The sequence below is a fragment of the Pongo abelii genome, chromosome 8, assembly GCF_028885655.2.
Source record: "Pongo abelii isolate AG06213 chromosome 8, NHGRI_mPonAbe1-v2.0_pri, whole genome shotgun sequence".
Taxonomy (NCBI): Eukaryota; Metazoa; Chordata; class Mammalia; order Primates; family Hominidae; genus Pongo; species Pongo abelii.
The window spans coordinates 120,750,423-120,776,274 of NC_071993.2; the positions used below are offsets into that span (position 1 = coordinate 120,750,423).

The window sequence follows — 25,852 nt, forward strand, 5'->3', positions numbered from 1 at the left end:
TTTCACTTTACTCTATGGATTCGCCCTTAATTCTTTCTTGCGCGAGGTCCAAACTCTTTCTTGGGGTCTGGATCAGGACCCTTTTCTAGTAACAGTTGGGACCAGGTAGAAATTGGAGTCTGAAGTTTCTCTTTATTCCTGAAAGTTGATCCCTGATCCCTTCATGGGGAAGGAAACGGGACTTGATTTAGGAGAAATGATTCTAATACTGGCCAGGCGCAGTGGCTCACACCTGTAATCCCAGCACTTTGGGAGGCCAGAGTTTGAGACCAGCCTGGCCAACAGCCTGGCCCTGTCTCTACTAAAAATACAAAAAGAAATTAGCCAGACATGGTGGTGGGCACCTGTAATCCCAGCTACTCAGGAGGCTGAGGCAGGAGAATCACTTGAACCTGGGAGGCGGAGGCTGCAGTGAGCGGAAATCACACCATTGCACTCCAGCCTGGGCAACAAGAGCGAAACTCCATCTCAAAGACAAAAAAAATGATTCTAATACTGGCTCTGCCTTGGGCCAGCCACATCACCTTTAGCTAATTCTTTACCTTAGGGTGTGTGTTTCATCCAGACTTCCATTCAATTAAATATTTTAGTAAGCACCTTCTGTGTTCCAGCTACCTCTGCCATGATGAACTTATATTGTCTTATAGGAGCCAAACAGCAGAGCGCAAATAAACAAACCACATACAAAGCCTATGTGGGAAATGAAGGCAGAGGGTGGGGGTGGAAAGGGCCAGATAGTAAATATTTTTGGCTTTGTGGCCATCACTCAACTCTGCTTGTAGAGAGGAAACAGCCATAGGCAATACATAAATGAATGGACATGGCTGTTTTCCAGTACAACTCTGTTTACTGAAAGAAGTGTTGGGCCATAGTATGCTGACTCCCAGACTAGATCAGAAAGGGCCTTAAAATCCGAAGAGATGGCTTTAGATTTGAACTTGTAGTTAATGGGGATCTCTTGAAGAGTCTCAAGCTGGAATGTAATTTGATGGAAATCTATTTTGTGTAGAACCGTGTAAAAGCCATAGAAAGAGAGCCTAATGCCCAGGTTGTCGCTGCTTTTGAACTGCGTATGAGCACTTTGTGACCTGCTAGGAATTTAGGGGGAAATTTTCATTGTTGTAAACCTTGACAGACCTTCCATTGTTTCTTGTATGCAGTGAACATACAACAAAATTGTGGATGCTGGATTAGGAGCTCCCTGAGGGCAAGGACTTTGTTTTCTTTGCTGCCATATATGTAGTCTCTGGGATGTAAGCATATTCACATATTCGAATGCATTAATGGGGTAGTAACCCTGAATCTTAAATATGCAAAACTGCTACCCCCTAGGCATAATGGAAAACTGTGTCACCTATTGAGTGTCATTTTAAAATATCACAGTATCTATCAGTGATGCCACTGACGTTGTGGCTTGTTTTCTGTCTTCCCAGATGGCAGACGATCAGGGCTGTGTTGAAGAGCAGGGGCTTGGGGATTCAGCAAATGAAGATTCAGTGGATGCTAAGCCAGACCGGTCCTCGTTTGTACCGTTCCTCTTCAGGTAAGTTTGCTTAATCAGGGACCCTGGACCACGTCAGCCTGCCATGCCTCTGCCGTCTCCACCCACCCGTGGGGAGGGGGACATTCAGGGAAGGAGGTTCATGCTGAGCATGAGGTTTGCACAGGTTCTTGCTAGCTGTATGCAGCAACACTATTGTCCTCATGTGCACCCTCTTGTCTGTGGGCCAAGCCCAGGAATGGACAAAAGCAACCACTGGGAGTCTCCTGCTCAGTGGCTGAGTGTCTGGTAGCAGTTCCCAGGTATCAGGGACTGTTCTCATTAGAGGTGATTTGCAAGCACCTTCAGAACAGAGCCTGGGCTGCTGCTGCCAGTGGGACCAAGTTTGACAACACAGAATCCAAGGGCTGAGGGACAGGAGGTTTTAGGGTGACTCATGCCCACCCTGTGTCTCCTGATGCATTCCAATGATGGAAGGGAGATTGCATCCTGTTCATTAGTTCCTACCTTTCCCTTTCTTGAGCTCACTTTTAAAATTCTAAATTTTGCATTTAATAATATAATAGCTTCATTGAGTAAACTCTTGTATGCCTGCTTGGTATTATTGCATTTAGTCTACATAATTACACATTTAGTTTTATTGTTATCACTATTTGTCAGGTAGGGAAACTGAGGTGCTGTGAGGTTTAATAGGTTGCCTTTTTGCTGAGTTAGTAAATGGTAAAGCTAAGATGAGAAACTAAACAATGCCAGCACCACTCACTTAAAGGTTCTGCTGTGTGCTTCCCATTTAAAAGTAGAGCTAGCGTGGTGCAGTGGCTTACACCTGTAATCTCAGCACTGTGGGAGGCCAAGGAGGGAGGATCACTTGAGCCCAGGAGTTTGAGACCAGACTGGACAACATTGTGAGACCCCCATCTCTACAAAAAAAGATAAGAAAATTAGCTGGGTGTGGTGGCGCATGCTGGTAGTCTGGCTACTTGGGAAGCTGAGGCAGGAAGATCACTTGAGCCCAGGAGATCGAGGCTGCAGTGGGCCATGATTGCACCACTGCACTCCAGCCTGGGCAACAGAGTGAGACTCTGTCTCAAAAAACAAGTTGTTTTTTTTTTTAATAAAAAATAAAAGTAGGGCTGTAAGGACATGGAGGAACCCCAAACCCTCCCTTAACCTTGATCATGGATGGACAATGAGTGGAGCTTCCTGAGAGACAGAAGGCAGCAGGAGTCAGACGCATCACACTTCTTTGGATTCCCTAAGCCAAGTCCTACTGGGAAAGATAGCGAGGGGGATAAAGGCCGAGGTTAGGGAGTGCTCCCAGGCAGTGCTCAGGAGGGGAAGAGCTGGTGGAGAGGGTCAGCCAGGCTCCCAACACCTCAGAGCAGACCTTGGGTCATATCATCCAACATAGGACTTGGAAAAGTGGGAGAACCCCAACACTATGGACCCAGATTTTGTTGTTTGCCAGATAGAGTCAAGAATATCCAATGAAATGACCAGAAAATACAGTTCTGACTCCTGGAACTTTCCAAAACCCTGAGAAATTGGTGCAGGCCAACTTACTCCCCAGGGAAAGCCCCTTAGAGCAATGGTCTTCAAACGCCTTTGCTTATATGTGCTCAAAATAATGTAAAGCTGTGTGTATATTTTAAGGTAACATACACATTTTTGTCAAGATAGTTGCAAAAAATGTAACAATATTTCACTCTTCCGAACCCTTTTTGAGTATCTGACTTCAGCAAGTTGTCTACAAGTGAAAGAGAAACGGGAATCATTTAATAATCATTTTGTAAGTCAGTTTGAGAACAGACTAATACACAGGACTCCAGCTCAGCAAAGCCTTTTGATGTACTTCCCAGAAATTATTAAAATAAATGGTGTGTTGTAAATACTGACATTTCAAAGTCGTTTCTTTAAATGTACCCAGTGGAATCTACATCCATAGTGATTTTATAACCACCTTTATCCATTAAAAGAATACATGAACAGCTCTCTTGTAACAGCTAGTACTTTTATATGTCTTTTTTCCCTTCAAACTTGGTTTTTTCATTCTCTTTTCCTCCACATTTTCTTCTGATGTAATAGACTTAGTTGCTTGAAAGTCTTATTGATCACACCACATCATATACCTATGTTAACATATACACGTATGCATATGTGTATCCATATAAATTTTAAGACAGTTTTCTAGATATCATGAGTATTAAAAGAAAGTTCTCCTAGACTAAGTTACTGTTTCAGCTTTAATGAATTCACAATTGATCTGAAAAATAAATGTTAATATATCATTAATATTATTAAATTGTCATTCATCAAAATAATTATTAAATAGAAATTGCATTGAAGTTTCAACTTATAATGGAATGAAGGGGCTCTTAATAAGTTAGTTTCTAAAGAAATGGACAAATAATACTTATTGCTGGAATAAGAAAGAATTTGATATTACCTCTTTTTCCTATTTTTCATTTTTAGAGATAAGAAGCACTGAGAAATCATGAATAAATACATGAGATGGTAGGAGTTTTGTTATAGTCATGTCACTTAATTCTTTGAATTCCTTCTGAGTTTTGGACCAAAAAATGACAACTTGATTAGGTCTTTCCTTAATTATGTTGGAAGTAAAAGAATTGGCAATTATCTAACTTACAAAAGGAATTATTATTCCGCCTTAAAGGTATTTAATTTTTTTAGTTTCTGGGAAGTACACCAAAAAACTTGTACCCAAACTTCTCAAACAGTTGTAAATTAAATTTGCTCTTCTTTTATTTAGAGGCAGTCTGTTTAACTCAAAATGTTCCAGAAAAGATAAGCATTAATAAACATTTGTCAGTATCCTTTTTTTGATAAAATGCTTTTAAACCATATGCTTTTTTAAACGTATTTTTGTCAAGACGTTGGAGCTGCTAATGCAGCTCATTCATGTATGAAAATTGTCTGCTCTGTAATCTAGTTGACAGAGCCAGTCCCTGTCAAACCAGTTAGCCATACCACATTTGTTTGCTGTCAGTAAAGGTCTGATACCATTTTTCAGTTCAATGAATATGTTATAAGCATCCTTGTGACAGTCATCTTGTTTCTGAATTCTAAATTTTTATTCTTGGATAGATGAATGGATGGATGGGTAGAAGGGAAGAAGGATGAAAGGAAGAAAGAAAGGGTACCAAGCCCAGCCCCATGTTTACCTCCTGGAATCAGTGTTTGTTTTGTTCTCACAGGACTGATGTGGTTTGGCTCTGTGTCCCCACCTAAATCTCGTCTTGAATTGTAATCACCATAATCCCTGTGTGTTGAGGGAGAGACCCGGTGGGAGGTGACTGGATCATGGGGGTGGTTCCCCCATGCTGTTCTGGTGATAGTGAGTTCTCATGAGATCTGATGGTTTTATGTGTTTGACGGTTCCTCCTACACACACTCTGTCTCTCCTGCTGCCATGTAAGACGTGTCTGCTCCCCCTTCCACCATGCTTCCCCTTCCACCATGAGTCCCCAGCCATGTGGAACTGTGAGTCAATTAAACCTCTTTTCTTTATAAATTACCCAGTCTCAGGTAGCATCTTCATAGCAGTTTGAGAACAAACCAATACATAGGACTCCAGCTCAATAATAAAAATTCTTTGGAAATAATAAGGGAATAAAAAAGGCAAAGACATTAAATAAGAACCATCATCACTTCCATTTCATTCTATTATATATATATTTTTTAATACATTTTTCAGTGTATACAAGCATACTTTGTTGTATTGTGCTTTGCAGATACTGCTTTTCTTTTCTTTTCTTTTTTTTTTTTTTTTTTTTGAGACAGAGTCTCACTCTGTTGCCCAGGCTGGAGTGCAGTGGTGTGATCTTGGCTCACTGCAGCCTCTGCCTCCCAGGACAAGCGATTCTCCTGCCTCAGCCTCCCAGGTAGCCAGACTACAGGCGTACGCCACCACACCTGGCTAATTTTTCTATGTATTTTAGTAAAGACAGGATTTTGCCATGTTTCCCAGGCTGGTCTTGAACTCCTGACCTTAAGTGATCCACCCCCACTTGGCCTCCCAAAGTGCTGGGATTACAGGCATGAGCCACCACACCTGGCCCAGATATTGCATTTTTAATAAATGGAAGGTTTGTGGCAACCCTGCAAACCTATTGGCTCCATTTTTCCAACAGCATATGCTCACTTTGTATCTCTATGTTACATTTTGGTAATTCTCACAACATTTTAAGTTTTTTAATTAGTGTTATATCTGTTACTATGATCTGTGATCAGTAATCTTTTTTGTTGTTGTTGTTCAAATCCAGCATAATCTCTGTAAATGTGATGAGTGATCTTTGATGTTACTATTGTAATTGCTTTGGGGTGCCACAAACCACACCTATATAAGACAGCGGACTTAAATGATATATGTTAAGAGTGTTCTGACTGCTCCACCCACTGGCCATTCCTGTCTCTCTCCTTCTCCTTGGGCCTCCCTATTCCCTGAGGCAATATTGAAATTGGGCTAATTAATAACCCTACAATGGCCTCTAGGTGTCAGTTGAAAGGAAGAGTGATATGTCTGTCACTTTAAATCAAAAGCTAGAAGTGATTCAACTTAGTGAAGGCATGTTGAAGCCAAGACAGGCTGAAAGCTAGGCCTCTTGTGCCAAACAGCCAAGTTGTGAATGCAAAGGAAAAGTTCTTGAAGGAGATTAAAAGTGCTATTCCAATGAACACATGGATAATAACATTATTGCTTATTATTGCTGACTTGGAGAAAGTTTGAGTGGTCTGGATAGAAGATCAAACCAGCCCCAACTTTTTCTTAAACTAAAGCCCAAGCCAGAGCAAGGCCCTAACTCTGCAATTCTTTGAAGGCTGAGAGAGGTGAGAAAGCTGCAGAGGAAAAGTTTGAAGCTAGCAATGGTTGATCCATGAGGTTTAAGGAAAGAAGCCTTCTCCATAAAATAGAAGTTCAACATGAAACAGCAAGTGCTGATGTAGAAGCTACAGCAAGTTATCCAGAAGATCTAGCTAAGATCATTGGTGAGAGTGGCTACACTAAACAACAGATTCTCAATGTAGACAAAGCAGCCTTCTATAGGAAGAAGATGCCATCTAAGATTGTCCTAGCTAGAGAAGAGCAGTCAATGCCTGGCTTCAGTGCTTTATAAGGACGCTTGACTCTCTTGTTAGGCAGACTGGTGAATTTAAGTTGAAGCCGATGCTCATTGACCAGTCTGAAAATCTTAGGGCTCTTAAGAATTATACTAAATCTCCTCTTTCTGTGCCCTATAAATAGAATAACAAAGCCTGGATGACACCTGTTTATAGCATGGTTTACTGGATATTTTAAGCACACTGTTGAGACCTACTGCTCATTAAAATAAGATTCCTTTCATTGACATTGCACCTGTTCACCCAGGAGCTCTGGTGAAGATGCAGAGGAGATTAATGTTTTTATGCCTACTAAAACATCCATTCTGCAGCTCATAGATCAAGGAGTAATTTCAACTTCCAAGTCTTATTACTTAAGAAATAATGTCTTACTACTATTTGAGAAATATTATTTCAGAAATACATTTTACAAGGCTATAGTTGCCATAAATAATGTTGGGAATAACATTATAGTTATAGTATTACCGCTGATGGATCTGGGCAGTTAATTGAAAACCTTCTGAAAAGTTTGCACCATTCTAGATGCCGGTAAGAACATTTGTGATTTATGGGAGGATGTCAGAACATTAATAGGAGTTTGGAAGAAGTTGATTCCAACCCTCATGGATGACTTTGATGGGTTCAAGACTTCCATCAATGGAGGAAGTAACTGCAGATGTGCCCATTGTGGTGGAAATAGCAAGAGAACTAGAATTAGAAGTAGACCTGAAGATGTGGCTGAATTGCTGCAACCTCATGATAAAACTGGAACAGATAAGGAGTTTCTTCTTATGAATAAGCAAAGTAAGTGGTTTCTTGAGATGGAATCTACTGCTGGTGAATGTGCTGATACATTTTTGAAATCTACATTTAGAATATTACATAAACTTAGCTGGTAAAGCAGCCACAGAGTTTGAGAAGATTGACTTGAATTTTGTGTGTGTGTTAACTCTTTTTTTGTTTGTTTTCTTTTAAAATTTTTCCTTTTTTTTTTTTTTTTTTTTTTAACGAACACTTGTGTTGAGAGCTGATTTTCAATATATCGCAGTGAGGGAGCTGCTCTGCTACATATGAAACCCCAACCCAGAAGCAGGTCATCTTTGAATGGTTTAGTGCCAGGTTCGCCACGAATGTGCATTGCATGACGGGCGAGGGGACAATCACCTTTCTGTTGACTTGAATTTTGAATGAAGTTGTACTGTGAATAAAATGCTATCAAACAGAATGGCATGCTACAGAGAAATTGTTCATAAAAGGAAGAATCATTTGATGCAGCGAACTTCATTGCTGTCTTATTTTAAGAAATTGTCACAGCCACCCTAATTTTTGGCAACCACCACCAGATTAGTCAGCAGGCATCAGTGCTGAGGCCAGACCCTCCACCAGCCCAACAATTACAACCCACTGAAGGCTCAAATGATTGTTAGCATTTTTTAGCAATAAACTATGTTTTAATTAAGATATGTATTTTTTGGACCTAATGCTGTTGCATATACTCAGACTGGAGTATAGTGTGAACATAACTTTTCTACCCACTGGGAAACCAAAAAAGTCAGGTGACTCCATTTATTGCAATATTTGCTTTCCTGTGGTGGTCTGAAACTGAGCCGACAGTATATCTGCGTTGTGCCTATATTTGAATTTAGAACAGCCCAGTGTGGTCCCACATACCCCCGTTACTAGTGACATACTTCACCTTTATCAGACTCATGTATAAGAAAGAAGCCCCACCACAGTGCCTGATTCAAGGAGACTCACAGATAAATCTTATTTGTCTCTTTGTGGATGACCTGGATGTTTCATCACCCTGTAAGTGAGGTTCAGGGTGGGTGAGAAAGTCTGCCCTTCTTTTACACAGTGGGAGATGGGAGAATGGGCAAGGGAAAAGTGGTATCTCTGACAGACCAGTTTTAGAAAAAAATACAAGTGGCAGTTGAGGACCTGGCCATTTATTCTTCCCTTAAGACTGTGCACCCCTGGAAAAGTTTTTGAGTACCTTGCTGGAAGACTTCTGCCTAAAAGACCTTTTATTTTGCAAAAATAGATGTGGTCTGTGGTATGTCCCCCCCACCCCTCAGCTTTAAGTTCTCTGGAAAGATAAATAAGCCTGGAGGGTCTACATTCTGGTCCACTCTACCTTTTTCATAGCATGACTGATGTTGACGTCATTAAAATAAATGGTAAGTATTCCGAGGTCCTGTCTGCAGTTTCAGGAGCACCATGTGACCCACTGACAGATGTAGGGTGTGATGCATGGGAGTGCCACTGGCTCCTCTGGATGTTCCTTGCAGCTGATGGTGTCCCGCCCCCCACCCCCCCCCGCACCCCTACAACCTTCCCTCCCATCCCATCCCATCCCACCCCATTCCAGCTCCCTTCTCTAAGGAGTTCAGAATCACTGTTAGGCAGTGGAGGAGGCAGTAGCATCTCTGAGCTGACTCTGATCAAGCACCAGACTGCCCACCTGCCCTCCCCTGGAGACATGAAGGAGCCTGGGTTGCAGAAAGAAATAGCCCCTTCCCCAAAAAGCCAGGGTGGGACTCACAGGTTTCAAATACTAAGTTTCAAGCCCCTAGACTTGTCTTGGCTTTTTTTTTTTTTTTTGCCTCACAGCCACTAGGTGGCAGGACAGCATCATTTTATTTCCAGTCCATAGGCACTAAAAATCCAGCCTGTTCTTTAAAAAAAAGTTTAGTGATTTTGTAATTTTCTGATTATTGAAGAACATTTGGAAAACACAGAAAAGCACAAAAAATCCAAATATCTTAAAATTAGTAAAGCATTCAGGTTTTTAGTTATTTAGAGGAAATCATTATGGGGCCAGTCTGTATTCATTATGAACCATAGTTTATAGAACAGGGTCTAGGGTCCTCCTTGCACTTGAAGAGGGTTCTCTCTTGATGTAAATATAACCCTATAGTCCTTGCCCTGGATATAAAGTCAAAGTTTTAACCAAATGCCTAGGCACAGCTACAGAAAATAATACCTAATTGCTGAATTGCAGGACATAGCCTTGGAGCCGTGGGTGGCTGAGGAGGGAAGGATAAGGAAGGACTGGAGGAGGAGCTGAAACTTGAGTTGTCAGGAAAAGCAGAGGGGGTATCGGGGGGACCGGTGGAACCTCACGGCCAGGGTGGAGATGGCGGTCAGGCAAGGCCACCGATGTGGCTTCTGCCTAGGAAAGTGGGCAAAATCTGCTGGACAGGGTGAGTTTGGTCTTAATATCATAGGCCACAAGGAGCCATTGTAGGTCCAAGACCAAGCCCTGGCCAGCAGCCTAGATGATGTTCTGTCCTAGGAACCTGAGAAATCAGAGGCTCCCTTCTGAGCTCTGCTCAAGGTCAGAATTCAAGAAAAGGAAAAAAAGGGGAAGACAGGTTTCCCGCAGTCTCAGATTACCCCTCGGCCTCCATGGAGTCTCGTGTGTCTCTGCTGAGGAGTTTGTTTACCCTTCTGGTTTCCCAGTGGAAGAGAGCAGGAGAAAAGATCTATTCTCAACATTTGCTAAACTCCCTATTTTCCAGGCACTGGCTCGGATCACATGGGTTTTACCCTTGGCATCATCTGTGTTTTCCAGCCTTTGCCCCCTGGAGGGTGGTTAATAAATGCCACTTGGTTATAATTCTCTCTCCTCGAGGCATCTTGGGCTTCTTCACCAGTGAGTGAAGATATGTAAACACATCCCTATAAAAAATGTGTTATTTGTATAATTATAAGGAAGATTCAAGTGGCATGCTTTTTCATTTGGAGAGGGGTTAAAAAACTGGTTTAGAAGACGCAATGCTTTCGAATCAGAGACAAGAACAAAGAAGGCAGCCTTTAATTCGTTCCAAAGAATACGTTCCAAGTTAAGCAAAAATTGTGCCATGATGCCCATTGATTGAAAGGGGCCACATCTGGGCCCACTAAAAAAAATATGAACATTGAAATTTATACAGGGAATTTACTTTTCAGTAAAGGAAGGATTCAAATTCAGCTTCCAGAAAATTGGATGCCTGTCTCCCAAATTTGTACAAAGAGAATGATAAAGATTGAATGCTGTATTTGAAGCAGTGATGACACTATGTAAAATAATAGAAGTAGCAAAGTTGAGTCAGACAACCGGGGTTCAGATCCTGCCCCTTCCTCCCACTTACTATTTGAGGGACTATAGCAAGTCACGTGACCTTCCTGTGCCTCAGCTTCCTTATCTATATAATAGAGATATTGATCTCTGCCCACAGGATTGTTATGAGAATCAGAGTAACCGTCAGCTTCCTGAATTACCTGAATGTGTCTGCTGAGGAAGAAATCATAGAATCATGATTTTAACACTGGGAGAACTTACCTAATTCCCTTCATTATGATCAAGGAAAGGAAGACCAGAGAGGTGATGCGTAGCCACCCAACAGGACCAGGACCGAGACACAGGCCTAACTTGTCCACTGCTTTCCCCCAGTGTCAGGTGGCACCCACGACTGTGGTGGCACCAGGCTGTTCATCCACATTCATCCACCCACCATTTTTTTCCTTCCACCCAAGTGGGTCAGCAGATTTTCTTCATGTACACGGCTTCCTCTCTGCTTCACTTTGGCGGAGGGATGGCATAGGGACAGTTGTCCCAGCAGGGCGAGCAATGGGCTTTCCAGTGAAGAGGCCCAAGTGCACGTTTCAGGAGCAGCAAGCGCAGGACACCAAAACGTGGGCAGAGGTCTAGAAACTGCAAAGCTGTAGCTTCTCCATGTGTGGGATACCTCCAGTTCTTTTCAGCTATTGCTCTTCTAGAGGGGAAAAATTAAAGTGAAAAGGTAAGGTAAATCATCAGCTTTTCACAGTAATAGAAACCTAGAACACTATTAGCAGAGAAAAATTAAGCCTAGTAATAGAAAAGTACAATGAAAACATAACCAGTTGCTTCTCACATGAACATGTGATCACAGACAGGAAATGTGAACATGGCATTGCATGTTTAACCCCTGAGCTGCTGGTTTTCTTTCTCTCAAGGATCTGTGATGATGAGAATTTTGTTTGTTTTGAGATGGAGTCTCACTCTGTTGCCCAGGCTGGAGTGCAGTGGTGTGATCTCACCTCCCTGCAACCTCCACCTCCCAGGTTCAAGCAATTCTCGTGCCTCAGCCTCCCAAGTAGCTGGGATTACAGGCGCGTGCCACCACTCCTGGCTAATTTTTTTGTATTTTTAGTAGAGATGGGGTTTCACCATGTTGGCTAGGCTGGTCTCCAACTCCTGACCTCAGGTAATCTGCCTGCCTCGGTCTCCCAAAGTGCTGGGATTATGGGCATGAGCCACGCTGCCGGCCAATGGTCAGTTTTAAGGGGAAAAGATGGGTGGAGTGATTAAGGACTGAAGTATGTTAGCTGTTCTAAAGCTGGACCCTGCAGCCGTAATACAGACCTATTGTCTCTTCCATTCAGTCTATTAGGCTATTTAAAGACAATTCAGCCTTTTATACCCCCTGGATGATTTGTTTTAAAGTCATTTGTCAATTTTTATTGTCAGGGACCCTACTGGTTTTTGTTTGTTTGTTTTTAGGGGAAAGAGGGAAATGTGGAGGTTGGTATGTTTTGGAGAGGGGATCTATTCTTCTCCTTAGCCTCTTTTAAACTGAGTTTTCTTCCCCATGTCTGTATTTTTGCAACTGAATTTCAGAGAAAAAATGTATAGAGTGAATTTTCTCTCTTGTTCACAGACCTGAGGATGGCAGATGATCGAGAGGCTTGTGCAGGGTAGCAGGTGTCATAACCTCATTCTATCAGCTTCACACCCTTTCTAGACTGTGGTCCTGAACCAAGAAATTGAGGAAAGCATTGCTGAGCCGTTCACTTTATAAGTGTTTGGTTTTTATGTGTTCGCATTTTCCTTGTTGCATTTGGAGGGTTGAGATGGGGAAATACAGCAACTCCTGGATCGTTCACTTTATGCAAGATCATTGAAAAGTGTTTGTATGCCTCATTTGAAAATGAAGGGCTTTGGTATGCGTCCATGGTCTCCTATTATTTTTATTCACTTCAGTACCTTTAAAGGAAAAACATAACCTAATGAACTTGAACTCTGTAATTCACCACACACTCACTTCCTGTTTTTGTTGATTAACTTACACATAGTTTGACATGTTTTGCCGTCATGTGAGCACCGTTTTGCAGCCTGTTGGAGATTTGGCACTTCGGTGGGTTGACCATGTGTGATGCTCATCAACTTTAACTGTACGATGGTTTGTTCTGTTGAAACTCTGTCTCTTGCTTAGCTATTCCCCTGTTGTTTCCAATTTTTCACTCTTAAAGATTGTGCTCCTGGCTGCATGTTTATGGAAATTTTTTTTTTCTTTTTTCCTTTGGACCCCACGCTCACAGACAGTTGCTTTTTTCCACAGGGAGCCATCCCAGGGTTGGGGGATGCTACAATAGGGAGCCGGGGCATTTCTGCCGGTCAGCAGAGAAGGGAGAGGCCAGTGTGACCTTCCCAGCCCGAGTTTGAATGGTCCTATGGAAAACTCCAGCGTGCAGTTCACTGCTGATTCAGTCACAGGCCTTCAGGGCCAGGCGGCCTGTGCCAGTCTTCTATCCCCTGCTGAGCTCCGAGCATGTTGAGTTTTTATTATTACAGAGAAGAAGGAAACTCACTTCCTGTCGTCGCAGAGCACAGCCTAGTTCTGATGCAAAGGGGACTGTTTTCAGATGGAGACACTAGGTACTACCTGCACTCTTTCTTTTCTTCTCTGTCTTGCTCTGTGCCTTAATATGTTAGGACTGTGGGGATGCCCTCTGTTGAGATGTTGAGACCATGAATGAATCATCCCAAAAATATTTAGACAAAGTGGCTACGAAAACCAGAGCTCTAGTTCCGAATGAAACAGCTCTGGGGAAATGTGAGCCTGGTGGTGTGTTTACTTTCATGCTGATGAATGTCTGCAGGCAGACAGAGCTACTGGGAATCCTATTCATGGTGATGCTTTAGAAAATTAATCGCAGTGGGCTTCTTGCATGCTTATATTCCTTTCCAAATATAGAAAGGCATAATTCACATTTTGAGTAGCCCAGGGGATCCATAAGAGGATAAAACCTGTATTTATCCACTCCAGTGATGGGGAAAATTATACTTGCACCCAGAGTGGATTGTAAAAATCCATTGTACTCTTTCTAAGGTTTTTCACTTCTTTGTAAAGTAGGCAGAATATTTTTATCCTATAGTGTTTTCTGATACAAGTTGCTGTAGGCTCTTCAAGGAGGTCTTTTTAATCTAAATAATCATGAGAGCTTGGTTATAATTTTTTGACTCTTGACTTTGTTGTAGTGAAAATGACTGAGTTGACCTCACACTGTGAAATTAGAAGTTGCAAGAAATGGCTCTCTACCTAAGAAGTTAGGACAGTCTGGTTCCTTCGTGATAGTTGATGCTGACATTATTTGTGTTCCTAGCAGAGATTTATGCTTATCTGAACACATCTGGAAATGAAGATAGTGGTACTTGCCCATATTGGTGAGGAAGCTCAACATGAAGAAAGAGTTGGGATGGTTAGGAAGCACTGGGTTCAACCTGCTGTGTTAACTTTCCTTTGCATTTTAGTGTACACTTAAGTGCACTTAATAAGTCATTCTACCAAGATATTGTAGTATGTTGTGATCTTGCTTGTCTGGCTCTAAGCATAGTGATTTAGTAGCCAGGTTTCTTTTTTTAAATCTGCAGTGAATTGTGGAACACAGAAGCTTTTAAGCAGATTTAGAACTTTCAGTTCACTGCTCTGGTTTATCTTGGACTTTGCACTTAATGGCAGGTTCCAAAACAAGAATCCTATGTTCCTTCACAAAATAATCTTAGTAAAAGTCTTCAGAATGTAAACAGGGCCAAAGTAAAGGTAGTTGCATTAGCAATTAGCAAAGAGAGGAAAAAGAGGAGGATGGATAGAATGGGAAGTGATAAACTCTGGAGGAAAAAATACCCTGGCCAGTTTTGTCTTGTCTTTCTTTGCCTCTCATCTGTACTTTGCAGAATCAGTGGGATAATGATTGTTAATTCAATTTGTAAAGCATAAGCCTATAAAAATATTCATACTCTTCATGGTGACTTAAAAAATATCTGAAGTGGTTCCTCCACCGTTTGTATCGTTCATCAGCTTCGGAAGAAAGACTCCTACCCATTGATCTGGACTTGAAAGAATCTCAGCGGCCTTTTCCTTCTGCCCCTCCTTTTGGCGGGGTACAGCAGTTCTCACATGCTTCAGCGTCTTCTGCAGTGAGGTCCTAGGAACCTGGATAAACAAGAACAGCCACTTTTAGAAAATCATGTCTTTGGGGATGATTGCCAGCTGAAGAAGTTTCTAATCTGGACCTTTGAAAGCATTTTATTTTCCTTCTTATTCCCTCCCCAGCTCCCACCCCTGGGAGAACCTGCTGGACTGAGCTATGGACTGTTGCCTTCTTTGTGCCATTGGCTAATTAATTAGCACAATCTCCTGGGAGCCCTTGAGGCCCTTTCTTTTGTCCAATAGCAATTGTTTATCTGATGATCTGCTTGACTCCAGCAGCTGATTTCCAAACAGACAGTAACTCTTTATTCGCTGCTGGGACTGGGATCACAAAGCATGCCTCCTCTGACTGTGCTGAGTGAATTACTGCTCACACCTAGGCTGCCCTGGGGACTCTACACAGTTTGTTACAAAAGAAGGAGACTCTAAGGATGACACTGCCTGCTGGGGCATTTCCTGGAAGGATTTTGGTGGTGGCATTAAAGGAATTTCAGTTTAATGTTCAGCTCAGCTGTCATTGCTGGGAGACCTTGAAGGTTCCAAGGAGAGTTGTAAATTGCCCCTGTGGCCCTAAATACACCCTCACTGCTGCAGAGGGGCACCTTCCAGGGGCCGTGCTTCCTGAGGTATGTCAGGTTCCATCTTCTGGCCAAGAGCCAAGGAGCCAAAAGGCTGTGCACAACTGGAGAGGTGTTTGATACAGTAGAGCGAGCTGGTGTTCTCCGCCCCACATGGGAGTGTGAATCGGCACCACGCAGGAATGTGAGGCCAACATCTTCCATCAACTTCTCCGCTTCCACGGGCTGTGGAAGTAGGCGAGGGGCTTGAAACAAGATCAGAGACAGCAATGAAAGGTCAGAGCCAAGAGGGCCTATGCAGTGGACAGGCTTGTCATCATGACCCTCAAGCTTCAGAGGGTCCGAGATGCTCAGACCCTCTGCTGCTGCCATTGATCTGCATGTTGCTTTTGTTCTGTGCTTAACGCTACTTATTGGAGATCGTCCCAGGAGAACGCCCACACCTGACCTGAGACTCATTCTGTAGGTCTAGAGCAAAGCATAGGAATCCGAATTTTAACAAAGTTGAGAAACTCTGGAATAGGAGACTTGGTGTTACACCTTGGAATGAATCCAGGCTGTATTCCTCTCTAGCTTTGTAATTTTGGACAAGCTGATTTCATCCCTCTCTGTGAAATGGAGTTAATACCTCATAAACTCTTGAAGATTAAATGAGATAATATATGTAAAGTGGTAAATGATCAAAAAATGATGTTTATTTTAACTGTATTTATTATTGTTGTTATTGCTGACACAGAGGAGTAAGAAGTTTAAAAGGCTAGGCAGAGGGATAAAGTCACAGTGAAAAATAGAAAAATGGGGTATCTAGGGAGCCCCCTCAATTAGCACAAAAAAGTATGAATCCAGTGATCTTCAAAATAAGCCAGATCTTGAAATCCGTTTGTAGCAAGCAAGTGACTTTTAACGGTTAAATGGCAATTATTAGTTTAGTGTTTTGAATAACTTATTTGCATATAATAAAAGTTACACAGAGTTCTTTCCACTCTTGCCTACTGTCTGCTCCCAGCTCCCTGTAACACAGATAACCACGCTGAAAGACAGACATAATGAACCGGCATCAGTGTTGGGAGTGAATACCCAAGATTCATTGTCTCACAGCCACGAAAAACTAAGACACAGACACACAAATACTGAGGTTCAGAGTGGAAGTTTAATAAGCAAAAGAAAGAGAAGAGCTCTCTCTGCTGCAGAGAGAGGGGTCCAAGAGAAATGGATTGCTGGTTCCGCAGTGGAATGCAAGGAGTTTCATAGATGAGCTTGAGGAGGCGGTGGCTGATTTACATAGGGTGCAAAAGATTGGTTGAACCAGGTGTGTCATTTGCATAGGGCACCACAAACTGTTTAGGGCTAGGTGTGTCATTTGCATAGGGCATGAAAAAGCTGGCCATGCCACCCTCATCTTTTATCATGCAGCTGGTTCTCCACCTGGCCAGCGCCATGTTACCTGTTTCCTTACTGTACACGTGGTGACAAAGAAAAGGGAAGAGTGGAGCCTCCATGTTAAACATACCTGGCCCTTAAGTAGCCCTTTTCTACTGGCATAGCTGCCGGCGTTCACCCGTGCAAGCTTCCAGCTTGCTTATCTATGTCTGCAGCTCGATTTTTCAGACTGCTCTTTGTTAAAAAAATGAAATGATTTGGGGCCCGCTTTTTGTTAAAAGGGAAATTCTGTGGAGGGCTCTTATACCCTTAGTATCTGCCTAAATAATTTCTTTCTATCTCCTGTATCAATAACAGTAATAATGATGTTTATTTATCACTTAAAACAGGACACACACTGTTCTAAATGCTTTGTGAAGATTAACTTGTTTACAGGCTCTGAGCAAATGCTGTTATTTTGTCCTTTTAACAAATGAGGAGGCACAGGCACAGAGAGGTTAAGTAATTTGCCCACAGTCACACAGCTATGCAGTAGAATAGGGATTCAAATCCACGCAGCCCAGCCCCTGAATTCATGGATTTATCTACTGCACCATCCTTCAAGTGTCTCTTTATGCAGATACGAGCAAATCTAAACATATTTTCTTCTCAGTTTTTTTTCAAAAGGTAGCACACTGCTGCCATTGTTCTGCAATTTGGTTTTGTCCTGCACGTAACACGACTTATTGGAGATTGTCCCACATCAGAACATAAAGAGCTTCCTCATTCTTGTTTACTGTACTGTGTGATTTTGATTAAAGAACCCTCCCTTTATGATCCAACCTGGTTATTATGGGAGCGAGTGACTAATTGAATAAACTTATGTCTGCCAGATAGCTCTTGTAATTGAGGTGTGCTATGAAGGTTCAACACTGGAAATGGGAGAGTCACGGGAAATAAGGGAAGAAAACTTATTACTCCAAAAATGTTTCCAAGTAGTATTAGGTCTCCCACCTGAAAGAAATACTCAAGCAAGAGTTGTCCTGCGTTCCTGCAGAATCAGCAGGCGGGGGCTGCCCTAAATTAGCTCCCTCTCAGAAATGTGTTCTCTTCCTGTACGTGAGCTTTGAGCCTAATGAGGCTGTACCTAATGAGTGTCTCTGCAGCAGCCTTGCAACAAGAATTAGCAAAATGGAAGTGCGGGTACCAGTGTGCCTGCCCCTCCCTCACCTGCCCCTGACATGTCCTGCTGGTCACCAGGCAGGACGGCAGCTCCATTTAGCTGATCTGCACCTAAACGGAGGTGGCCCAGGGCCACTGACTGTGGTGTTTCTTCAGCACGAAACGCTCTTCACTCATTCACAAAACACTGTTGAGCACCTGCTATGTGTCGGGCACTGTGGTAGAAGCTGGGGGATCTGCAGTGAAGTAGTCCAGGTCCTGCCCTCATAGAGTTTACACTCAAGCAGGAGACAACATAGCTCTGTAATTTGAGGTCAGGTGATTAATGTAAAAGTTAAAGCAGGGGCTGGTGCATTAGCTCACGCCTGTAATTCCACTTTGGGAGGCTGAGGCGGGCAGATTACCTGACGTCAGGAGTTCGAGACCAACCTAGCCAACATGGAGAAACCCAGTCTCTACTAGAAATACAAAAAAAATTACCTGGGCGTGGTGGTGTGCACCTGTAATCCCAGCTACTCCGGAGGCTGAGGCAGGAGTGGGAAGGAAAAAGTGGATATAATAGGGGTAGTAACTCATGTAGGCCCTGTGGGCTGTGGTCAGGACCCTGGAGTTCCTTCTCAGCATATGGGAAAACCACTGGACGGCTCTGGGCAAGGAACTAATCTGACTGGATTTATCTTTTTTTTTTTTTTTTAAATACAGGGTCTCTGTTGCCGAGGCTGGAATGCAGTGTCGCGATCTCGGCACACTGCAGCCTGTGCCTCCCAGGCTCAAGTGATCCTCCCACCTCAGCCTCCCAAGCAGCTGGGACTATAGGCGTGCACCACCATGCCTGGCTAAATTAATTACTTAATTTATTTATTTGTTTGTTTGTTTGTATTTTTTGTGGAGACCAAGTTTCTCCCTGTCACCCAGGCTGTTCAAACTCCTGGACTCAAGTGATCTGCCCACACCGGCCTTGGAAAGTGTTGGGATTACAGGCATGAGCTACCGCACCTGGCCTTACCATTTTATTTAAAAGCTCACTTTGGAGAGAAGCCAGTTAGGAGGCAATGGTGGACATCAGGTCAGAAGATGATGTAGCTTGAGCATTCCAGGGTCCTGGCCTGAGGGAGCAAGCAGAATGATGCCCAATGAACTAGGGTTGTTGTGTGCAGAGACAAGAGACCCAGGGATAGTGGCCAGCTCCACCGGGTGGGAGCCATCGTGGGTGCCCTGGGACCTGCCATGCCCTGTGATCTTCCACAAGCAGGTCTGAGCCGTGCCGGGGAGAGCTGCACCAGGACTGGGGTCGATAGGCCAGCAGGGACACCCTGAAGGCTTCGGAAACCCTGGAACAGAGTTTCACAGGGAGCCCTGGGAGGGCTTTAAGTGGTGATGGTGGAATCTGATTTCTTTTTTGTTGTTGTTGAGACAGTCTTGTTCTGTCTCCCAGGCTGGAGTGCAATGGCACGATCTCGGCTCACTGCAACCTCCGCCTCCCGGGTTCAAGTGATTCTTCCGCCTCAGCCTCCCGAGTAGCTTGGGATTACAGGCACAAACCACCACGCCCAGCTAATTTTTGTAGAGACAGGGTTTCACCACGTTGGCCAGGCTGGTCTTGAACTCCCTACCTCAGGTGATCTGTCCGCCTCAGCCTCCCAAAGTGCTGGGAATACAGACGTGAGCCACCGTGCCCAGCTTGATTTCTCTTTTTAAAGGAATGCTCAGGCTCACAGGAATCTTGGGTGAATGTTACCCACTCTCCTCTTCCATTCCCACATTTCTCTTATCCATTGGCTTTGTTCTGCCCAATCTTTGCCAGTCTGTCCTCTTGGCTCCTCAGGCCACATGGTAAAACATGGCGGCCACCAACTCTCATTTTAACCACCTTGACAGAGACTGACCCTTTTCCTCAATTTCAGTTCTCAAATTCCCAGGGAAGAGGGCTGACTGACCCAGCCTGGGGATCAGGTGCCCCCTGGACAAATCAGTGGTGGCTGCAGGGTCAAGGGGGCAGGATGGCAAATCACTTTGTACCATTATGGTGGCTCTCACTGTAGCCTCAAAGGGAGAATAGGGATGAAAGGGATTTAATCCCCGGGGGAAAGAAGGTGCCCCAAAACATCACAGCTTAGGTAGAAGCCTAATCTCTTGGACTCTCATTCTTGCAGAATGTATCTATAAGCAGTGGACTTTTAGTCCCTCTCCCCCTTTTTTTCTGGTGCTCTCCTCCTGATGCCTTCTAGACAATCATTTGCACCTTTTCTTTGTCTGTCTCCAGTTACATGTTTTAATCATCGAGGTTTGCTTCCTCAGAGTTAAGCTATGGATGGAGTTTTCCCAAGGCCAGCTCTTCTTAGGAGGATGAATTCAATTCATCCTCCTAAGAAGGGATTGAATTGATAGTCACTCACAAACACACATCTGTGGTCTGGGAAGATGTGGGTTTAACAAAAAGCTATTTTGGTTAGAAGGAAAAATTAATATTGACTGACTCAAATCCAGAAAGAGGAAGCAGATACCAAGTTCATTTTGAAAAATAAGAGTTCATTTTAGGGGCAGACTAGCTAAGCTCTTTTGCTTAGAAGGAGAAATTAATATTGGCGGACTCAAATCCAGAAGGAGGAAGCAGATATTAAGTTCATTTTGAAAAATAGGAGTTCAATTTAGGGGCAGGCTAGATATCACCCTTTTAAGATATTTACCAGGAGTGAGGACCACATTTCATATTCAATTTTAAGGTACTTTTCATAACCATGGACAGTGTTTTCTTAAAGTGTTTCTCTTTCTTCCCCTGTTGTGTTCTTTTTGTGTAACCAGTTAGTTTTCCAGATTTTATTCTGATAGAACCAGAGTCCTTTTATTTTTTACATAACATATCTAATTCTGTTTTTCTCTTAAAGGATGCTTGCTAGTTTTGTTTTGCTCATCACTGAGGATGAGCTAATGACAGCTTTTTAAAAATCCCAGCTTGTTTATTACTTGGATATCATCATAGAGATCCATACCACAGAAGAAAGAAGCAGGACTTTATCTCTGAAAGGATTTTAGTGCATAAACTGTGACTTCCAGCCTGCTAGACTTCATGCTACTCTTAGGATCTTTGAATAGCCTTATATTAGCTGCAGGACCCAGGAAGTTTGTTCTGAAATTCAGTTGACGTGTTAAGAACCCTACTTTAGGCCAGATGCGGTGGCTCACACCTGTAATCCCAATACTTTGGCAGGGTGAGGCGGGTGGATCACCTGAGGTCAGGAGTTCAAGACCAGCCTGGGCAACATGGTGAAAACCTGTCTACTAAAAATACAAAAATTAGCCGGGTGTGGTGGTACACACCTGTAATCACAGCTACTCAGGAGGCCGAGGCATGAGAATCACTTGAACCTGGGAGGCGGAGGTTGCAGTGAGCCGAGATCGCACCACTGCACTCCAGCCTGAGTGACAGAGACTCCATCTCAAAAATAAATAAAAAAAAAACTCTACTTTACCTATTCAGTGTTCTTTTCTTTTATCCCATTCTGGCATTTTCTGAAGGGTTGCAGAGAGCACTGGTTGAAGCCTATCCTGAAGCTACCTTGGTAGAGGGGTTAACTGGGCCAGGAGACCTAATTTCAGAAAGGTCACAGCTTATATTCCACCCTCCACAAAAGTAACCTGGAAGATGAGTAAATCTTGTCCTGAATTTTAGTATCAAAAACAGTGTTTGCTCAAAGAAAAAATAGTCTAGTAGAGAAAGCACACTCTTTGGGGTCAGATCACCAGGAATCACATACCAACTCTGAACTTGAATTTTCTTATCTACACAAAGGCAGCATGGCTGTGAGAACATGCAGTGATTTTATAAAGCTCCTGGCCCATAGGTGGCAGGTACTAATAAGAAATAGCTACGTAAATATACTTCTTTTGGGCTTATGTACTATTTTTGCATTGGTCGCCTCTGCTTTTGAGGTCTTACTCAAGAAATCTTTGCCCAGACCAATGTCCTGGAGAGTTTCCCCAACATTTTCTTCTAGTATTTTCATAGTTTCAGGTCTTAGCTTTAAATCTTTCGTCCATTTTGATTTAATTTTTATATGTGGCAAGAGTTAGGGGTCCAGTTTCATTCTTTTGCATATGGTTATCTAGTTTTCCCGGCACCATTTATTGAAGACATTGTCCTCACCCCAATGTATGCTCTTAGCCCCTTTGTGGAAAATGAGTTTACTGTAAATGCCTAGATTCATTTCTGGATTTTCTCTTTTTTTTCCATTGGTCTGTGCATCTGTTTTTATGCAAGTCCTATGCTGTTTTGGTTACTATAGCTTTGTAGTATAATCTGAAGTCAGGTAATGTGATTTCTCCAGTTTTGTTCCTTTTGCTCAGGATGGCTTTGGTTATTCTGAGTCTTTTGTGGTTTCATATAAATTTTAGAATTTTTTCTTCGATCTCTGAAGAATGTCATTGGTATTTTGATAGAGATTGCATGGAATCTGTAGATGCTTTAAGCAGTATGGAGATTTTTAACAATTTTAATTCTTTGAATCCGTGGCCAACTGCTTGGATTTGGACTTGCTGTGCCCCCTCACAACCCTCAGCTAGTTACTTCCCCACCCCAAGCCTCCGCAGCTCATCCTTAAAGGGGCTTATGATGATATCTGCCTCCCTCTTTGAGTTGCTATCAGAATTCAGTGAGGACATGCAGATGAGAGTTTTAACAATAACTGGGCCCCTAGTAAGCACTGACAAATGTTAATTATTATTGTTACTTGTAAAATGGGCATGATTATCCCCCCTCTACCTACCTCTGAGGCGCCTATCGAAGACCAGAGATTTTGTGTGTTTGAAAGGCTGTGCACACATATTTTAAAAAGTACAGAGGATGCTGTCAATAGCAGTCATTAACAGGGTGGCAGTAAGGAAATCCTATTGCTGCCTGAATGGTGTGTCCTTGAACAGTGCAGAAACTCCCTTTGCTGATACTCACATCTCCAAGGGGCAGGGGATGGGGATACATCACAGGAAGTACCTGCTGCCACTGCACCTCCCATCTAATTTTGCGACAGTCACGAAATGCATCTCCTACTGCATGCAACTGACTGCGTCACATGAGAGGAAGTTGGTTTTCTGCAAAGGGTAACAACTCACTGGATCAGGTCACACGGGCGGGTGGACGCAGAGCTCCGATTAGCCGCAAGTCCAGCGCTCTTTTGTGCTGCTTCTTTGTGGAAGGAAATGTGAAGAAAACCCAGCGTCACCCTGTAAACCAGACAGAATACAAAACAGTGGAGGAGCCCAGAGAAGGCAAAACAGATTCAGGATATTTCTCTTTTAAAAGTTAACTGGCATCATGGAAGAAATTTGACTTTCCGAAAGTGGAGGATAAAGTCACGTTCAAGGGGAAAAAACAGCAATATGGCATCTGCAGCTTAGACATACAGAGCTCGTCTGTAATTTGGAGTAAGATAGGAGTGGGGGCGGAGAGGGGGAAGGCCATGCCCTTTCAGAGATTCTGAGAAACTCCAACCGTAAAAGTCCATGACAACTCAAGTGCAGTAAGCTTGACCCTATGTTTGTCAGGTAACAAGCTGGGTTTTGACTTTTATTTTGCTGCTTCTAACTCTGGCTGGGCGCTGTGGGAGAAGGGCAGGCAGATCATTGTAGCAAATACTCCAGGGGACAGGGTTGCAGACTCAGACCTGCCCATCACTAGCTGGGTGACCTGGGACAATCCCTGTCTCCCCGTGGACCTCAGTTTCCGTATCTGTAAAATGAAGTGGATACGATTCTATTCATTCATTTATATAACAAATATTTATGGAGCAACTTATGTCAGGCATTGTTCTCCCTATTGGGGATTCAGTGATCTTCAGAACGGAGAAATGTCTCCCTCCTGGAGCTCACGTTGGCATGGATGGCTGGCAAGACGGCTTCCCACCCTCATTGGAAATGTGTCCCTCTGCCCGCTCCATGGTGCCTCATGCCCCACCACAGTGCCTACCCACTAGACTTTTGGCAGACTGGACCACCAGTTGTCTGGAGATTAGAAAGAGCCTACTTTTTTGTTGTAATCCTTCTGTTCCTTTTTCCCCCTTTTAATGTAAATGTTCTTAAAACATAACATCCACATAGAAAGTGCACACACTGATAAATTTTCACCAACAGAAACACACATGTAACCAGCACCCACACCAAGAAACAAAATATAACTCACACTGAAGAAAGACCCCATGTCCCTCTGGTCTCTGATCTCCACCGTAGGGAAAACCATCTCCAGATTTCTGATCCTAGGTGTTAGTTTTGTTTTTTTTAACTTTGTATATACCCTTTTGTATGTCAGTTCTTTCACTCAGTGTTATATTTGTGAGGTTTATTCACGTTACTTCACATTGTGGTGGTTTGTTTATTCTCGTATAGTATTTCATTGGATGAACGTTCAACAATGTGTGCATTTGACTGTGAATGGACATACGGATTATTTTCTGTTGGAGGCCATTGCTGAGTGGTATTGCTGTGACGTGTGGACCTGTCTTAGTGAACGTTTGCTTTTCCCAGGGGAGTTGCTCTGGCATAGGTTATGTATACATTCCATTTCAGTAGATTCTGCTGGTTTTCCACAACGGGTATACAAAGTAGGTTCCCACCAGCAATGTTTGATAATCCAGGGAGCTGAACATTTTGCATCTTTTACACCGTAGCCATTCTGGTGATTGTGTACTGGTATCACATGGTGATTTTAATTTGCATTTCTCTGGCATCTAATAAAATTTGCCAGGGGACCCTGTTCCACTTAAACATGACAATTAAACAGAGCCATCTGTCGACGCCAGGTCTTTTCTTCAAGGATGCTGCAGTTTTCTTAGGCATCCCCCACTTTCACGCTAGTAGTAAAATGAAGAGATGTTACTATACGCACTTCTTCCACAGCCCCTCACTATGGAACTTTATATTTCCCCAGTATGAAGAAGAAAAATGTCTCCATGCAATCCATCAAGACCACCCGGGACCGAGTGCCTACATATCAGTACAACATGAATTTTGAAAAGCTGGGCAAATGCATCATAATAAACAACAAGAACTTTGATAAAGTGACAGGTAGGTGTGTGGGCGTGGGCTCATCTTTCCGGTTCCCTTTCATCTTCTCCTATTTGTATCAGACATTTATGGGAGAAATGCTGCACCCCCCTACTGTGGCAGACAGCCCCTCTGAAGGCAAGGTTCCTGTATCCAGGGGAAAGGGTTATGCGGAAATCGAGAACGTTGAGTCTAAGGCCCCACCACGTGTATTAGCTGATGCAGGGCTTTGACCAAAGGGCTAAGAATCCAGGGAAACCTTGGCTTTGATGGGAGCTGAGTGTTACCAGGAGGCTCACCTGTTGTGGGCAGGCTGCACTGTTAGCCTCCCCTTTGAGTTTGCTTCAATTCATTTAAATTGTGGCCTTGGAAGGCATTGTACAGCTGGCGCCAGTACATTTAGCGCCCGTCCCACTGGCGCCCACATGTGGTGTTCAGCCAGGGGATGCTCACCTGTGGATTCGTTGTTTGATTCCCACAGGTATGGGCGTTCGAAACGGAACAGACAAAGATGCCGAGGCGCTCTTCAAGTGCTTCCGAAGCCTGGGTTTTGACGTGATTGTCTATAATGACTGCTCTTGTGCCAAGATGCAAGATCTGCTTAAAAAAGGTGAGTGCTGCCAGGAGTGATGGCTCATGCCCGCAATCCCAGAACTCTGGGAGGCCAAGATGGGAGGATCGCTTGAACCCAGGAGTTCAAGACTAGCCTGGGCAAAATGGCAACACCCTATCTCGAAATTTTTTTTTTTTTTTTTTTTTTTTTTTTTAATTAGCCAGGCATGATGGCATGCGCCTGTAGTCCCAGCTACTTGAGAGGCTGAGGTGGAAGGATTGCTTGAGCC

The 25,852-nt window shown here is 43.3% G+C and overlaps 1 protein-coding gene and 1 long non-coding RNA gene across 6 annotated transcripts in view; one reads left to right on the top strand and one right to left on the bottom strand.

Moving 5' to 3' along the window:
• Nucleotides 1-25,852, top strand: part of CASP7 (caspase 7) — a 51,259-nt gene that overhangs the window by 16,645 nt on the left and 8,762 nt on the right. For all 5 annotated transcript variants that reach the window (XM_024254008.3, XM_063727770.1, XM_024254005.3 and 2 more), the window contains exons 2-4: nt 1,434-1,543; nt 24,895-25,031; nt 25,492-25,620. In XM_024254008.3, the coding sequence (XP_024109776.3) occupies nt 1,434-1,543; nt 24,895-25,031; nt 25,492-25,620 (376 nt within the window). The remainder of the gene's footprint in view (nt 1-1,433; nt 1,544-24,894; nt 25,032-25,491; nt 25,621-25,852) is intronic.
• Nucleotides 10,418-25,852, bottom strand: part of LOC129048356 (uncharacterized) — a 65,287-nt gene continuing 49,852 nt past the window's right edge. Inside the window, exons 3-5 of the long non-coding RNA XR_010141622.1 lie at nt 23,085-23,195; nt 14,749-14,862; nt 10,418-11,379 (exon numbers count right to left, since the gene is read on the bottom strand). This is a non-coding gene — a long non-coding RNA (uncharacterized LOC129048356). The remainder of the gene's footprint in view (nt 11,380-14,748; nt 14,863-23,084; nt 23,196-25,852) is intronic.